Below are 17,377 nucleotides of genomic sequence, written 5' to 3' on the forward strand. Positions count from 1 at the left end.
AATCATGAACAACTTTCTGGGGAGGGAGATGAATTGCAGCAGAGCGGAAGCAGTGCAGCGTGAGACTAATACAGGGCAGAGCAGAAAACAAGGGCTTATTCCTACTTCCAAACAACCTGCTTATTGAGCATTCATCCTGATTTGTTTGCCCATACAGTCTGCAGACTTTAGGTAGGGTTGCCATATTTCAAAAAGTGAAAATCCAGACACAAGAGTTGTTGAGCTTTTTCCGCAAAATGAATCCAGACATATGGCAGCCCTGCTTTATGCAATGTTGGCTCCTCCTTGTTGAACATTCATCTGGATTTGCTTGCAGGGAGAGGTTATGGACCAGTGAGGCAGCTGAGAGCTGACTCAGCACAGGTAGTACCAGGTAGGCACAAACACCACCTCCTCAAATCTGCTGACCTTGCACAACTGCCTGTAAAGGTATCTGTTGCTGAAGACTGAATCTGGGACCATTGACATGCAAGGCAGATGTTCTGCACCTGAGCCACAACCCTTCCCTAAATAGGTTGCTGCCTTAGACTTGGCCAGACCAGTTGTCCATTTTGCCTAGTATAACCTGATCTGATTGGCTGGGCTCTCCAAGGTCTCAGGAATAGTGCACCCCCATCTCTGGCTCTTTTGAAGATGGAGATTGTCTGAGATTGAACCTCGGACCTTCTGTGTGCAAAGCCTGGACTCTACCCACTGGGCTACAGCCGTTCCCCTCCTCTCCCCCCGTTCCCACTCACCTGAAAGCTATGCAGCACGGCCACATTTACTTCTATCACAGCTTTGTCTTTCCACAGGGAAGAGAGCTTGTTGGTTTCCAGGCCCATCCGCCTCCCTACATCCTACAAAGAAGGAAGAGATGAAGAAAGAACAATTCCACCTTCTGGACTTCAAGGACCCTCATCACCACACCAGAGGAATGGCCTTGTCAGTAAACCATCTAAGAGCAGCCCTTCGCCAAGATGGCACCCACCACATGCTTTAGACAACAACTCTCACAATTCCCAATGTTTTGCTGGCAGAGGCTGATGGGAGTTGGAGTCTGGAGGCCACCAAGCTGGGGAAGGCTGCTGTGAACTACCACCACCCAGTTACAGAAATGCTGTAGTGCTACAGAATATTTGCTAACATTCCAACTGCTGAAGGGGAGGGGCTGCTCTTTCCTCCAGTGCAAACTGAACAAGAGGAGTCCTTAGCAACGTCCGCACAGTAGCCCTCTATAGGACGACCAGTAGAGATGGAGGAGAAATTTGGTTCAGGTCTCACTGGAAGCCAAATTGATCAAATGCACAATGTGCATTTAACAACGTTAAACAATGTGCAAACCGAAACGCAGCTATCCTTCTGAATCTGCACTTCTCCAAACTTTATGACGCAGTTCGCCAAACGAACGATGTTTACAAGAATGTGTCCATCAGCCAAGGTGGTGTCTTTCAGCCTCTGCGCCGAGTGCAGCCGCAACTCGTCACTGCAGAGGGACAGGCTCGTCTCAGACTTTCTCAAGTGGGAATGGACCTCTGGATTGTTGAGAGTGACGTGGGTGAGTTCCTCATCAATGGCACCTGGGCAGGCTGCCTGGGGTCAACATCCACCTGACCACTGGTGGTAGTCCTGAGAGCCCCACCATCTCCACCACAGCCCACTACCCAAGCCTCCTGGGTAGCACAGAGAAATGAAATGGACAGAGGGTGGTCATGTACAGAAGCAGCCTGAGACTGCATGGGAAAGACCTTGGAGAGGAGGAGTTCTAGTGGGCCCTGGGAAGGTGAGGTCTTTCAGTCCTGGCAACTGCATCATCGAGGCAAGACATACTGAGAAGAGTTGCTGAGACCACTAGGCCTGAACTGTGCTTGTTTCCTTGAACAAAGCATTACAGTGGTACCTTGGGTTACATACGCTTCAGGTTACAGACTCTGCTAACCCAGAAATAGTATCTCGGGTTAAGAACTTTGCTTCAGGATGAGAACAGAAATCATGCTCTGGCGGCGCAGCAGCAGCAGGAGGCCCCATTAGCTAAAGTGGTGCTTCAGGTTAAGAACAGTTTCAGGTTAAGAATGGACCTCCAGAACAAATTAAGTTCTTAACCCGAGGTACCACCTGTATCTTTGCTGGCCTCGGATGAATTATTGCTTTGTTGACTCCAGCCCTGACAATAATGCACTCTCTATTGATCAGGGTGCATGTGCTTAACAGCATTTCATTCTGAAGCGGAAGCAGATAGGTCCCTGTATCCAGAGAATATCCAATTTAAAAAGCAAAAAAAACAAGCATTTTGGGGTGGGGGGTGAGGCATGGGAAAGGGAAGGAGGAATATAAGTCAGTCAGATATCAGTTAGGAATGTGCTGCCACTCAAACCACTTTATTATTATTATTTTAAAACGAGAGTACCTGAAGGATATTGTAGCGCTGTGCATCGCAGAAGTCCCGTACCCCGATCTCGGTCCCCATGTACCAACCATTGAAAGGGCAAGCTGTGAACTCCAGTCCTCCACACTCAAGGAGCATGTTTGAGACGGCAGGAACGGCGTACCATTTCAGGTCCAGTTCTTTAAACCATTCGTATCTGGGGGGGAAAGGGAAACCAAACGAAATTCCACCACTCCATATGGCTGCTCAGAAGTGAGTGCTGAGGTTTATGCAGCCAACACAGCACCATCCATTGGGATGGCCCGTAACTCAGTGGTAGAGCACGACAAAGCCACTTCCGACCTAGGGAGGAGGTGGTGTTGCGGGCTTCCTGCCCCCAACACCCGCACAGTGGCTGGCTCCCAGCCCCGCGCGTACAGGGGGAATCCTCTGCCGCGTCATCCCCTGGCCAGCCTATCGGCTGGCTCAGGGGGCGTGGCTTGCCACATTTAAGGCAAGCGTGGCAGAGGAGCTTCCTCTTTGCCGCTGATCAGCTAGGGAATTTCCCACCCACCCTCCCTTCCTTCAAGGTTTCTCCTTTGATCTTGCTATGGACTTCGGTTGGTCACCATTAAGGGGCCTGGTAGGAATTTTTCCACTTGGCAAATTGGCACCGGCCATTTGGTTTTTCCGCCTTCCTCGTAGCAAATTGTCACAACTTCCACGGTTTGGCGGTGAGGCATTGGTCGGGGTATTGTTATGTAGATGAATGGGGGGGGGAGCGCCATCACCTCCCCCAGTTGCGAAGGGTAGTCCAGTAAAGGACTCTGGGGGCGAGGCCCCGTCTGAAGCCTATGGAGGCCAGGGCCCAAGGCATGCCCCTGAGCGGTGACCCTGGGGGAGTGCCTAGTTGATGTGCATCAGCAGGGCTCCCACTGCTGGTGTTAACCCTTCCCGGCCTCTCAGGCAGACAGTCTGAAGCAGGATAGTTGATTAGGACCAATGCCTAAGCCAATACCGCTCACCATCTGTAACCAATAAAGTTGTGGCCAATTTTTGCCCATTAACCTTAATTATTGTGTCTCGTGTCTTTATTTCTACTGGTGGGAGGCGGGAACTCACCACGCAAAGGTCCCAGATCCAACCTCTGGCATTTCCAGAGGAAAGAAACCCTTGCCTGAAAACCTGGAGGAATTGCTTCCAGCCAGGGTAGACAATAAGGAGCTAGATGTATATTGGCTTAATATAAGGGTGATTCCTCTGCATCCATGTGCAAAAGGGAGGTGACAGCAAGCTCAGGAGAGCCCCAAGACTTGCAGCAGAAGAAAATATATTTGGGAAGACATGTCAATCCGAGGGTGTTTCCATTGCTTATTAAACTTTCCTTCTGAATTGTTTGTGGAGAGGTTACATGATGCTGAGTTAAATCAAAGGTCAACTGACATTTTTGTGTGCATTTTCTTCTCACCTTATTTATTCCCCAAAGTCTGATATTTCAGGGAAGTGGGTTTCTTGCACAAGACCTCCCAACCAACTCTATTGGGGCATCCTGAAATTGCGGGATTCCTCCCCCCAAATGGAAACAGCCTGAAGCACCATTATTCAATGTAATTTTGCTCTGGCAAAAGCCAACAGATCAAACCTCCCCAGCACACGAAGCCCCAAATAATAGCCTCTCTTCAACAACGGCCTGCCCGCCCGTCAAGAGCAGGTCCCGGCCACTGTCATCTGAAGCCAAGGCACTTACGTGGGATGTTCCATAGATACTTCAAGGACAAGCTCTGGCGGCAGCTCAAACAGTTCCGGGTCTTGGCCATCGGCTTGGAGGATCAGTGGAACAACATCAAAGCGGCCATACTTGGGCTTCCAACCAAGCTGGATGCACAGCTGAGAGAAGCGAAAGAAAGGAGGTGAGCTGGGTTTGTTTCCCCCTCTTCTGGCCAAAGCAAAAAGAGAGAGACTTAACTCCTTGGATGCTCCTGAAGAGCCAGCAGTGCCTGACGCAAAATGGGAGTGGTGGGGTGGAACGCAGGGAGGCCAACAGTAGGTGGCGCCAGAGCCAATGACCAGCAAAGCAGACTCCAGTTTAACAATAACAATTTATGACTTATTACCCCAGCCACTCTGGGCAGCTTCCCATAAAATATAAAGGGACAAAACAAAACATCAAACATTTAAAACTTCCCTATACAGGGCTGCCTTCAGATGTCAGATAGTTGCTTATCGGTTTGACATCTGATGGGAGGGCATTCCCCAGGGTGGGTGCCGCTACCAAGAAGACCCTCTGCCTGATTTCCCGTAACCTCGCTTTTCGCAGTGAGGGAACCGCCAGAAGGCCCTCAGTACTGGATCTCAATGGAGGCAGAAGACAGCCATCAGTAGCCATTAATAGGAAGAACAACAGCAGCAAGAGTCTTGATAGCACAAGGATGGAAGAATGAGGAAATCCCAATGAAAGAACAGTGGCAAGAAAAATTGATGAGCTACACAGAACTGGCTAAATTGACATACAAACTGAGGGCCAAGGACAACTGTGACTTTAAGGAAGAATGGGAACTTTTTACAAATTATCTAAAAAGACAACAAAATGAACTGGACTCCTTGGCAGGTTTTGAATAAACATACACAAATTTATTGGTTGATAACATGATAGATAGACAACGCAAGGATATGTATAATTTTATAACATGCAGAGAATAATATGTGCAAAGAAATCAGAGAGAGGAGCTGAAGGAAGTCCTTGGGGGGGAGGGATGGAAGTGGGGTGGGAAAAAGGGGGGGAAATAATGTATGTGATTATATGATTTGATAATTTGATATGTTGAAATTGCTTAATAATTTTATTTTATTTTAAGTAGCCATTAATAGGAAGTGACTGGCTGCTGCAAGCTGTCTTCCAAGATCACTGCCAGCTTTGTCAAAAGGCTAATAGACAGCTATTGTTTCAATATTTTGGTGGTGTCTAGTTTCTCCCCACATACCTGTGTGAACTCCACATTGGCTGGGTCACCCACAATGGAGCCATCTGGCATTGGGTACCCAGCATATCGGATGAGTTGGCTGTTCCATATCCGGAAGTCATGCATCCCATCCGTCCTCTGGGGAAAGACAGTGATGGCAGATCTGTTGCAAGAGACAGAGTGAATGCCAACCAGCTCCTTAATTTCTGAAGGACCCAAGCAGGACGAAAGGAAAAAGAGCTCATACCTTATATTCCCTCCGTTGGTGGAATACTCCAAATGGCGGCAGATGTGCTGAAACATCTCCTTGGCAGTTGTACAGCTGCGGGCATCAAAGACCTAAAAGGCAACAACATGACCAAAATCAATGAGCTTTCCAAGACAATTCAGAAGGCAACAAAAGGAAGATGGTGGCAACCTTAGAGGAGACGAAGAAGAAGAAGAAGAAGAGTTTGGATTTGATATCCCGCTTTATCACTACCCGAAGGAGTCTCAAAGAGGCTAACGTTCTCCTTTCCCTTCCTCCCCCACAACAAACACTCTGTGAGGTGAGTGAGGCTGAGAGACTTCAAAGAAGTGTGACTAGCCCAAGGTCACCCAGCAGCTGCCTGTGGAGGAGCAGGGAAGCGAACCCAGTTCACCAGATTATGAGTCCACTGCTCTTAACCAATACACCACAATGGCTCTCATGACCTATAAGGCCACGTCTGTGTATTTAAATGCGCTCTTATAGGTCATGCCCTCCAACATCTGGGTGATACAAATTGAGATGCTCTTTTTTCCCATCCTGAGCTCTTACAGGAACCAGCTGACTCATGCCAGAGTGCTGGACCAAAAAACAGGACATTTCAGGGACAGATCTGAAGCCAGGATGACTTCTGTAATTGCAGGATGCTCTGCTTACATTGGGATGGCTGAGTGGTATAATATCTACTCATGTCTTTCCATATAGAACCCCGGGAACTGTAGTTTGCTATGGGTGCTGAGACTTGTGAGGAGACCCCTCCCCCCCCCACAGAGTTACAATCCCTGGAGTTCCCTGGGAAGAGGGGTAGATTGTTAAACCATGTCGATACGGGTGACGGCAGTCCTTCAGAACCTACTCATAGACTTTAATGTGTTATCGACACGGCCAGCGATAACTGCAACTGTTTTGCCTTTTATATTGCAAATTGTCCTGCTCATTGGTTGTACATTTGTCACTGTCAGCTGCATGCAAGTAAGCAAAGGAAGAAATTGGAATGACAGCTGCCAGACGACATGCAGCCAGTCATAGGGGCAGCCCAGGTGACTTCCAGCTTCCTCCAGCCACCCTTGTCTCATTGGTGCCCTGGAAGAACTCAGCAGGAATTATTAGGTCCTGCTTGCCTTCCACCCCACCAGTCCCAATGCGCACCAGCCCACGACTGCAGACAAACCAGTCACCTTTAAATTGGACCACTGGATTCTCCCAATGCACCTGGGAGCATTTCTCCAGGCCTGCTTGGTGGCAAAGATGAGCTCTTCCCCAGTCATCTGGTAGGTTCCTGTTGTTTCTATCTCTTGGGCCACAGTTTCAAGGCGTGCGAGGTGCTTTTCTATTCTGGGCCTGGCAGGTGGAGTGGGAGAGGAAACAGCAAACAATGAATAGCAACACTTTGAGCTGATGTAATTCCAAGAGGAGAGGGCAAGAATAGCCGTATGCAGCTGGGTGCACAAGAAATTCTCCAGGAAAGACCCCAGAGACGAGAGGACCCCCCTCCCCTTATCCCAAACTGGGAAGTGAATCTGGGACTCTGAACTTTCATGGTTTTCTTTGATGGCTGCCAATATTCATTACAGCAAAAGACACCATGAAAGAAGAAGCTTGTTAGCTTTCATTTTGGGGGAAATGACTCTGAAGCAATCAGCAGGGCATGAGAATGATCTTGGATATTAGAAACTGCTTTCATAAAAATTAATTGGTGGAAAGGAGATGGTCAATTTAAATTACTCCAGGTTTTCATTATTATGTTTTAAAGCCACCTGGATCATTTACGGAGATAATTGGGAGCAGGAGAGATGATTGAAAGCTCAGCCTTGGGAACCAGTAAGAAAACCTGGGTTCATCTCCACTCCCACCAGCTTTGAGGAACTACCCATCATTAATAACATTCCTCAAACACAAAATAGATCAGGGGTTCAGCAAAGACTAATCAAATACTCCAGACATTCTTTTTTGATGATGATTTGTTTTGTTTTTTTGTGATGGTATCAGGGCAGTTATATAGAAGTGGTATGTAAGTTAGCAAATTATTATTGCCCTCTGGTGGGGCACTCTTGTGTGATGGCGCAACAAAAGCAGGACTAAAATAAAATAAAGCAGAACATTTGTGGCATAAAAAGTTAAGGATCTGAGCAGGGAGCTACGGGGTGTCCACCGACTGGTAATGATGCAGTTTGAGCTTTGAAAGTGGGACTGCATATAAGTTCCACAAGATGTTTAGGAGCACAAATCCTTGTGAATGAACAATGGAAAGTATGTCTGAAAGGCAGGATCAAAGAACAAAAAAACCCCACAACCACTCACTCTTTAAAGGATTTGTAAAACAGGTTGATGAACTCTATTGCTTGAGGTAATAATTCATCTCTTGGGGTGAGCCCGTTGCGGGGACTTCTGACCAAACCTTTGGGGTTCATGACAGATCCCTGGCATACCTTGGTCCTGCAGTGAAAAACCTGAAGCGAGCATAACGGCAAGAGGGAGAAAGAAACAGGTGGATCAAACCCATGGCTGGCAGTGTGGAGGGAAGCTGTGCGCATCCCGAGTACATTTGCAACATTACAATTCCCATGCTTAAAGAACAAGAGGCACATGCTGCCACAACAGGTGAAGGGCTCCTCTTCAGAATTCAAACCAGCCAAGTCCCTCTCCAAAGCGATTCCATGTCACTCCATTCTGCCTCCTGGAGAAGCTGACACACAGGGCCATGATCCCCCTGGACTGGCTCTAAGTGAGGCAAGCGTGGGCTAGCCGACGGCAGACTGAGAGAGGTGGGGCACTGCCCCATTGCCCCTAACGGGATAGGAGTCTCCACTCAAACCCATCCCCAACGCAAACCCAGCCAAGGCCCTCCCATCAGTTGTGTCACCAATCTCTGGAGCAAGGCTTTGCACCTGTCGCATAGCACAAGAAAGCAGCCTCATGGATGCTCGAGTGACAGACAGGCAAAGTGGGCATGGGCTCTGGGCTCCACCCACTTTGGGCTTTAGCCCTGCCCACTGCTGACAATGTAGCCCTAGGTTGCATTGGTTTCCCTGGCCCTCAGGAGGAAGGAGCACCCACAAAAAATCCATATAGCTCTCTATCGTGTTACCTCTTTGGCCTGATAGTGCAATGTGTCTTGAAGGCTGCTCCCAGTTTCCCAGTTTTTGATGTTTAAATGCCTTGGGCACCGGGACGTTTGCTTGGTACCATTTGGGGAATGTTTCTGTTCAGGAAAGGAAGCAAAAACACAAAATAAATTACGGTGTCATGCTTTTAAAGAAAGGGACGAGTTGAAGTGAGAGTCAGGAAAGGCAAGGCAGCAGAGCGAGAGGAAGAGAAAGCTAAATGTATTGATGTATATACTTATTTGAGGGACACGGGTGGCGCTGTGGGTTAAACCACAGAGCCTAGGAATTGCCGATCAGAACGTCGGCGGTTTGAATACCTGCAACGGGGTGAGCTCCCGTTGCTCGGTCCCTGTTCCTCAAAAGCACTTCAAAGTGCAAGTAGATAAATAGGTACTGCTCCGGCAGGAAGGTAAACGGCGTTTCCATGTGCTGCTCTGGTTCGCCAGAAGTGGTTTAGTCATGCTGGCCACATGACTGCGGACAAACACCAGCTCCCTCAGCCAATGAAGTGAGTTGAGTGCCGCAACCCCAGAGTCGGTCACGACTGTACCTAATGGTCAGGGGTCCCTTTTCCTTTTATATACTTATTTAATTTACATCCCAACTTTCCTCCAAGGAGATGGAAGCAGAATTGCAGAGTTTGAAGGGACCTCAAGGGTCATCTAGTCCAGGCCCCTGCAATGCAGGAATCTTTTTGCCCAATGTGGGGCTCAAACCCACGACTCTGAGATTAAGAGTCTCATGCTCTACTGATGGAGCTATCAGGAGCACTTGAACGAAGATGAAGGGGGAGCGTATGGTTCTCCCCCATTTTATCCTCACAACAACCCTGTGAGGTAGGTTAGATTAGGAGTGAGTGACCAGCCTAAACTCTGGAAGAGTTTAGGGTGTCTTTTGGGTGACTGGTGCTGTGAATCTCCACCTGTGCTCAACCTGTATGTGGAAAAACCAACCAAAAAATGCTGCTAAGTTCCCAGTGACCTCTTTCCAAAGGAAACATATTCTAGAAGCCCGCTGTCATGGATGCTTTCGTTGAGATTCCTGCATTGCGCGGGTTGCACTAGATGTCCCTCAGGGTCCCTTCCGACTCTGCAATTGTATTCTTTCTAAATTGCCTTGTAGCGAACAAGATCATTGGTCCATCTAGCTCAGAAGTGTCTACACAGGCTGGCAGAGGCTCTGCAGGGTTTTAGGGAAAGGAATTTCCCAATCCAAGCCAGAGTTTGAGCCCAAGCCATGCGCTCTCCCACTGAGCAACAGCCCGTCTCCCCAAAAAGCTGGTGTACTTGGCTCATGACTCCCGTGTTATCCTCTCAACAGCCCTGCGAGGTCGTTTAGGCTAAGGGAAAGTGGGTCACTCCTTGGACTTCTCTGCCCAGCAGGAATGAGAACCTGGACCACTCAAATCCTAGTCAGACACTCTATGCATCACATCCCCTAAATCACCATACATAGGGCATCAAGGCTGTAACGTCTTACGCCATTTGGAATAAGGGCACCCCAAATTTAAACTCACCTCTCTTGCCGTTACAGTGATCACGTCAGGTTTCTTGCTTAGACCATTTAACGAAGCGACTTCTCGTTTTGCCAGGCTGTAAGAACAAGGAGGAATTGATTTCATAAGAGTCAGGGATGCGGGGGGGGGGGGGGGGAAATGTCGCTGAAAGCCAGCCTTTAGTATCTTGGCACCTTGGCACAGATATACTGGAAAATAGTCTTGCCCAGAAGTCTTGCCCAGAACATCTGTTTTTAGAAGATATCTGAAGGCTTTTATATATGTTGGAAGCCACCCAGAGTGGCTGGGGCAACCAGACAGATGAGTGGGGTATAAATAATAAAATTATTAGTAGTGGTGGTATGCACTAGAAACTAGGCTTTTAGCATTGCAGCTCCAACCCTCTGGAATCAGTTACCTGCTGAAATCCTGCAGGTGCTAAGTATCTGACTGTTTTGTTTAGGCTTCCCCCGAGGTGTGGCCCAGTCATTTATGGTATATTAATTGTACATCTGTAGGAACACAGACCCTCCCAGTGTCCCTGTTCTCCAGGGACAGTCCCAGATTTACAGAAGTCGTCCCAGTTTCTGATTTGATATCAGAATGTCCTGCTTTTCCTTAGGACATCCCTGTTTTCATTGGGGAAATGTTGGAGGGTTATGGGAACAGCTGTTGCTTTACGGAATTCGGCTTTAGTCGTTTTTAGAATTTAGGTGGCGCTGTGGGTTAAACCACAGAGCCTAGGGCTTGCTGATCAGAAGGTTGGCGGTTCGAATCCCCGCGATGGGGTGAGCTCCCGTTGCTTGGTCCCTGCTCCTGCCAACCTAGCAGTTCGAAAGCACTTCAAATGCAAGTAGATAAATAGGTACCGCTCCAGCGGGAAGATAAATGGCGTTTCCGTGCACTGTTCTGGTTCGCCAGAAGCGGCTTAGTCATGCTGGCCACATGCCCCGGATACTGTATGCCGGCTCCCTCGGCCAATAAAGCGAGATGAGCGCTGCAACCCCAGAGTCAGTCACGACTGGACCTAATGGTCAGGGGTCCCTTTACCTTTACCTTTACCAAGTCAGACCATAGAGTCCATCCACCTCAGTACTGTCAGCACTGGCTGGCAGCAAAGGGTTGAAGACAGAGGGCATTCCAAGCACTCTTTGGAGGTGGCATTGGGGATCGAACCTTCTACTTGCAGAACAAGTGCTCTGTCTCTGGGCTATGGCCCTATCCCAAACTTTTGTATTTGGTCTTGCTTCAGTGGCCTCAGGCTATAAAGCAGCTTGCAAATTTGCAAAAGGAATCAAGCTAGAAGAACACCGCATTGGGAGGACTCTGGGGTGGTCAAGGCTGGTACTATACCACTTTGGTAAACAGGGAAAGGTTCCCAAGCTTGGGTTAAATTGGGAAGTTTAAGCAGGAGATTCCCAGGGGGTGCTGGCTGCGATCAGGAGCCACCCAAGGAGTAACACAAAGGGCCCACGTCAACCAGCTTCAAATATAATCTTGCAGCAGGCTAGTTATAGCAGCAAAACAAAGGGAGGGAAAGTGCTGGACAGAACTTGCTGCTTTGGGGAATTCGCTGGAGGGAAGCTTCTGAAAAGAAGTGAGGACTGACAGCTCGTTAGGAAAATAACTGTGGATTTCCTGCATAGAATTGGTTTCCTGTATAATGATGACTCCTGAACTCTTCTCTCTTCCTTTTCACTTCGATGCTGGCTGGGGACCAGGAGACTATTTATGGAAGGGCTGCCTGTAGCTCAGCGGCTGGACAGCTGCTTGGCAGGCAGAAGGACCCAGGTTCAATCCCCAATGTAGGAGAAACTGGGAGAACCAAAATCGATGCATCTTTCTGTCGTTGAGTTGGGGTGGGTGACTCCTATGATAAGAGATCCACTTGGTGAATGCGTTTGCTGGCAAATTAGAGAGCCAGTTGTGTTGGCCTGTTACTGCAAACACACACAAAGAGATTGAGGGTCTGGAAGCCAAGCCTGATGAGGAACGGTTGAAGGAGCTGGTTATGTTTAGCCTGAAAAAGGGGAGACTGAGAGGAGATACGATAGCCGTCTTCAAATATCTCAAGGGCTGTCACATGGAAGAGGGAACAAACTTGTTTTCTTCTGCTCTGGAAGGTAGGACTCGAACCCATGGCTGCAAGCTCCAAGAAAGGAGACTCCAACGAAACATCAGGAAAAACTTTCTGACACTAAGAGCTGTTTGATAGTGGAACGGTCTCACTCGGGAGGTGGTGGGCTCTCCTTCCTTGGAAGTTTTTAAGCAGAGGCTGGATGGCCATCTGTCATGGATGCTTTAGCTGAGTTTCCTCCATTGCACGGGGTTGGGCTAGATGACCCTCGGGGTCCCTTCCTACTCTACAGTTCTATGATTCTATAAGCTTTAAAGGCTAGCCACACTTTGGAGCCCTCTTTTGTCTGATGCATCAGATACAACACCTTCGTCTGATGTCATCGCTGCACAGGAGTCAGAAGGATAAAAAGTACCCATTGCACCAGTGTGATCCAAAGAAACAGCTGCTCTTCTCGAGGTTTATTGGGAAGTTCTCCTTGGGCATTGCCTGGGACTTGCTTCCCCCACCATTGGCTCCTACTCTTCAAGGAGGAAGGAAATAGACAAGCATCTTGGTGGATTAGACCAAGAGGCTCCATTGAGTCTGGCATCCTCCATCCCATGGCAGCCAATCAGATGCTTTAAGAAAACTCACATGCAGGCAACTTCTCCTGGCTTTCAGAAGCACACTTCCATTGAACATGGAGGTTCTATTAGCATTTATTCATTTATTTATGCTGCCTGGCTGCAATCACCACATTGGCCACCTCTGATATAGACCAACAGCGAATTCAGTTCTCTTGACTGCTGGCCCTTATGCGTCTGGACAGTACTATCTAGGGACAAGAAGGTGGCATCTACAGGTTTGGAGACGTATTTTATTAAAAAAAAGAATGGGGAAAGCTGAGAACAAAATAAGCATCAGCCCCAAAGAGCTCAGTGAGCATACTCAACAGCCAGGGAATGCTGACTTGACTGCGAAAGCAAGGTAAACCACGACAAGGAAATGGAATGGAGTGTCTTGAAAAAGGTCATGGCTGGCAGGCTGGCATGGAGTGTTCAGAAAAGGGTGGAGCCCTAAACATTGCATTTCGCACCGCAGGCCCTACTTGGGAATATATCTGACAACCTTTGAAAGAATCCGAGCCAGTAGCCCATCACACAGCAGTAACATCCTTATGCCGATTTTGCATCGCAGGAAGAGGAATTTCCTTTTTCGCCTCTCCTGGATCTACCGCCTGTCAGTTTCGCCAGGTGAAGTTGCTGTGGTTATGAGTGAAGGAGAGAAGGAAGCACTCTCACCTGTGAAAGTTCCCGGTTGTTTTTTCCATGCTGCTGCTGCTACTGTTGTTGTTGTTATTGTTGTTGATATCCTTCCCTTCTTGGGACTCAATCTTACTGGTTTGAGGTTTAAAAAGGAAGGGGCACATCATCCTTTGCATAGCAGGTGTGTGTGTGTGTGTTCCACAGCTCACAAACTTTGCTCTGTGCAAGGTAGACACCTGTCTGCAAAGGAAACACATACAAGGAAGTTCAGATGAATGAATAGCCCTTTTTAAAAAGCAAAGAATAGACATAAATTTAAAGAAGAATTGAGCGGGGTATGGAAAGTGGCTGCTGAATGGGATACAGCTGGAGGCAGCCTGTGGGTGCTCCAGCAACCTTGGACCTGCACATAAAATAAGGTTGCCATGTTTCAGGAAGTGAAAATCCGGACTTTTTAAACGGTTTTAAAAAATTCTGCCAGGACGCCATTTTCAGCAGACGAATCGCGGGTGTATGGCAGCCATAAAACACACTTCTAGAGTGAGAAACTGCGGTGATGTCAGCTCTTTGCAGCAACTCTTCCCAAGGTGAGACATTTGTGGAGGAGCTGAGAGTTTGTCCAGACTCTGGGTGACAAGGGTGCCAACTTGAATTAAATATTGGGGAGGGGCAGGCAAGCCCCACCCCGCATAATCGATCACATGGCATAGTGCACACACACCATTTGAATGGCAATGCCCATCAACTTTTTTGGGGGGGGCCTCTCAAATATTTTATTGGGGAGGGTGAAGCTCCCTCGGACCCTAGAAGTTGGCTCCTATGCTGGGTGAGAGCCAGGAGATGAAGAGGGTTTGTCGAAAGGAGAAGGAGCTGGTTTTGTTTCATGTTTATTAGTAATTTTGTGTTAATGTAAAAATTTTATACATGACTGAATTTTTTGTAATATTGGTTGTTTAAGTTGTCTGTTGTTGCTTCAGCTTTCTGTAGAGACATATTTTAATCTATTAAGAGGTACAGAAATAAAAGCAAATGTTTGGTGCCTTCTTAGTTTTTAGAGCGGGGATGGGGAACTTGTAGTCCTCTCAAGGTTCCTGGACTACAACTCCCATCATGCCTGACCATTGATCCTGCTGGGAATAATGGGAGTTGTAGTCCAACCCCTAGAAGGCCATTGGTTCCTCATTCCCTATACAGGGCTTTAGATTATGTATAACAGAATGCTTGCTGTGCAATTATTTTTGCAGTGCAATTGTTTTAACTTTGGATAACTTAATTAAAATGGGAAGGGGTGTGTGTGTGTGTGTGTGTGTGTGTGTGTTATGGAGATAGAGTATTTTCCCCCTATCCCTTTCATTTAACATCAGACTTTAGGCTCACCCAAGGAAATCAATGGATCACAGATGCAGGACTGACAATAGCCCTATTTGAGTGTTCACACAGTGAAAATTAGAACATGGAAACCTAGCCAGCGGCCCTTTGCCCAGTCAGATCATGAGTCCATCTAGGTCAGTCTTGTCTACCCTGACTGGCAGAAGCTTTTGAAGGTCTCAGGCAGGGAATATTTCCCAGCCCAACCTGGAGATGCTGTTCAGGATTAAACCTTGGTCCTTCTGCATGCAAACAGCTCAGCTATAGCTCTTCCTCGTCTGCCACCCTAAATCAAGTAAAGAAATAAAAAATACTTAACTAAAAGTAGGAATGATCTGAACATTTGAAATTGAAATGCTCTACCACCAAAAAAGGCTCTGTTCATCTCTCTTGCTGAGCCACTAGAGTGGTCATTCAGTACTTTGCAGAGAGTACAGTAAAAGACCTGGCTACGGTAAACGATTGCATTGAGGGGAGCATCTCCATGGGCTCTGCTTACTGAGTGCGCACATAATAACTGCAACGGAAAAAGGAGGAATCTGAGAAAGAAGTGCTGAAAAGGTTTTCAGCAAATCCAAGAAAACTTGTTTTAGTTTAGATTTTAAAAATAAAAATGAAATGAAAAGAAGAAGGCGTATTCTTTGCAATTTTGCGAAATATACTCCCTGATGTTTTTTTATTTAACTTCCTAGTTTTCAAATGACTGGAGATTTTGACATATTTTTCTGAGCGTGGGGGTCACATATAATATAAAACAATCAAAATTTGAAACAGATTGAGACATTTCATTCTGAATCTGACAGACGGAACCAGACGGAGGAGGATGACAGGCGGGTGTCCTGCTCTCCCCCCCCCCCAACATAAATCTTGGCTATGCCCATGAACTCTGATTATCTCTGCGATGGCGCAGCTAAAAGCGAGCCTATTTCAGACCTTCAGCTTGAGAAAATCAGGTTGCAGTGCTAAGCTGAAGGGGTTGGGGTACTCTTCTCCACCCTGAGGGCTGACTTCACTTCTGGGCAACTTTCTGAGGGTTGCATGCCAGAAGTGGGCAGGGCCAGAGGCAAAAGTGGGCAGGGCAACAAATGCAAATTGTACCTTTGCACAAGAGTATTGACCTACACTCCCACCCCTATCACTGTCTTCCACCCAAGCAAGTGGGAGGCATTGTTACAGGTCAAAGACACAAAGTCAGAGGTGCAAAGTAGGGTTAGTGAGGAATGTGGCTGGAGGTGAATTCCGAGGGCCGGATAGAAAGGTCTGGAGGGCCGTGCCTGGCCTTGAGGTTCCCCACCCATGATGAAATCAAGGGAGCCCCATTGAACACAGAAGAGGGTTTACTTCTAAGAAGATATGCACAGAGGACTGGGTTGCCTACTTCACCCCCAGGCATTCGGTAAACAATTTAAATACATCAAAAATAAGTATTCCTCTCCTCTTCAGATCAATCATTCACTAAACACGTGCCCTTAACACTACAAGATTCCATGCACTACAACTGAATGGTTACGATTAAGGAAAGTGCGTAGTAAACTTTCCCTGGAAGCACTGGAATCAAATGCATAAGACAGAATCCGAACTGTGCAGGCGCAGAAGTCAATCTCATTTGAGTCCAGTGGAGTTTACTGCCAAGAGAAACTGGGCCTAGGGTGGCAGCCTTGTTTTTTGCAGGATCGGGCACACTGATGCCTTTTAAAAACCCCAAAGAGATAGGATGATGTTCTACAATATTTCAACAATGTTTCTACGGTTTAACTAGAATGAGCATTGCTCAAGCTTCGGGTAAAAGACACACACACACACACACACACACACACAACCTAATAAAGGCTTAGGTTTAACCCCCACCTCAATTTCCATGTACAATCCCTATTCACTGAAATCACTTTAAGAAGCTAAGTATAACTTCAATCTAGGAGCCGTTTGTACATTAATTTATTCCAATAGGACTATATGCGGTCCTTGGACAAAACCCAAGCAAAATGCCACACTTTCACCCGTCTTTTTTCATTTTAGCAATAAAGCTAGGTCTTTGTTTCCATCTGTCCTGCTGAAAAATCATTTACCTTTGTTGAACTGGGACTTCTTTATGATAAATCTCCTCAGGATACCTGTGGATCAGTATCTGATGGCTGGCATCTGCCTTGAGCAGCTGGAATCCCTAGATCTTCCCTGCCAGATTTAGCGTGCTCCACTCATCTCTTGTTTTCTCCCCGGTACTCATCCAAAGAAAGAGAGCTTTGGTTTCCTGAATCTCAGCCTTAATGCGGATTCCTCAGCAGACCAGACTGTGGCAAAGTTTCTGCAGCAATCCAGCAAGAGGGCAGACTCAGCTATTCCTCCCTACTGGAGAAGCTGGAATGAAAGGCTCCTTTCCCCCAGTTGGAATAATCACTGAGCTGTCAGCAAAAAGGAATTGTCTTACCTTGAGTGATTTTTTTGTTTGTTTTTGTTTTAACCGGTCATTTGGGAGAAGGTCTTTGCAAACGAAGAGTCTCTCTCTCTCTCTCTCTCTCTTTTTAATCTCCAGAT

At 47.3% G+C, this 17,377-nt stretch overlaps 1 protein-coding gene across 1 annotated transcript in view; it reads right to left on the minus strand.

Annotated features, from left to right (window-relative positions):
• The window catches only part of NOS2 (nitric oxide synthase 2), a 35,210-nt gene extending 18,224 nt beyond the window's left edge, over nucleotides 1-16,986 (minus strand). The window contains exons 1-11 of the mRNA XM_079955946.1: nucleotides 16,912-16,986; nucleotides 13,514-13,717; nucleotides 10,175-10,250; nucleotides 8,640-8,753; nucleotides 7,853-8,001; nucleotides 6,730-6,892; nucleotides 5,552-5,643; nucleotides 5,326-5,467; nucleotides 4,092-4,231; nucleotides 2,387-2,561; nucleotides 738-839 (exon numbers count right to left, since the gene is read on the minus strand). Of these exons, the coding sequence (XP_079812072.1) occupies nucleotides 738-839; nucleotides 2,387-2,561; nucleotides 4,092-4,231; nucleotides 5,326-5,467; nucleotides 5,552-5,643; nucleotides 6,730-6,892; nucleotides 7,853-8,001; nucleotides 8,640-8,753; nucleotides 10,175-10,250; nucleotides 13,514-13,653 (1,293 nt within the window). The 5' untranslated portion in view covers nucleotides 13,654-13,717; nucleotides 16,912-16,986. The remainder of the gene's footprint in view (nucleotides 1-737; nucleotides 840-2,386; nucleotides 2,562-4,091; nucleotides 4,232-5,325; nucleotides 5,468-5,551; nucleotides 5,644-6,729; nucleotides 6,893-7,852; nucleotides 8,002-8,639; nucleotides 8,754-10,174; nucleotides 10,251-13,513; nucleotides 13,718-16,911) is intronic.
• Nucleotides 16,987-17,377: the final 391 nt, after the last annotated feature.

Source organism: Podarcis cretensis (genome assembly GCF_951804945.1).
Source record: "Podarcis cretensis genome assembly, chromosome: 15".
Taxonomy (NCBI): domain Eukaryota; kingdom Metazoa; phylum Chordata; class Lepidosauria; order Squamata; family Lacertidae; genus Podarcis; species Podarcis cretensis.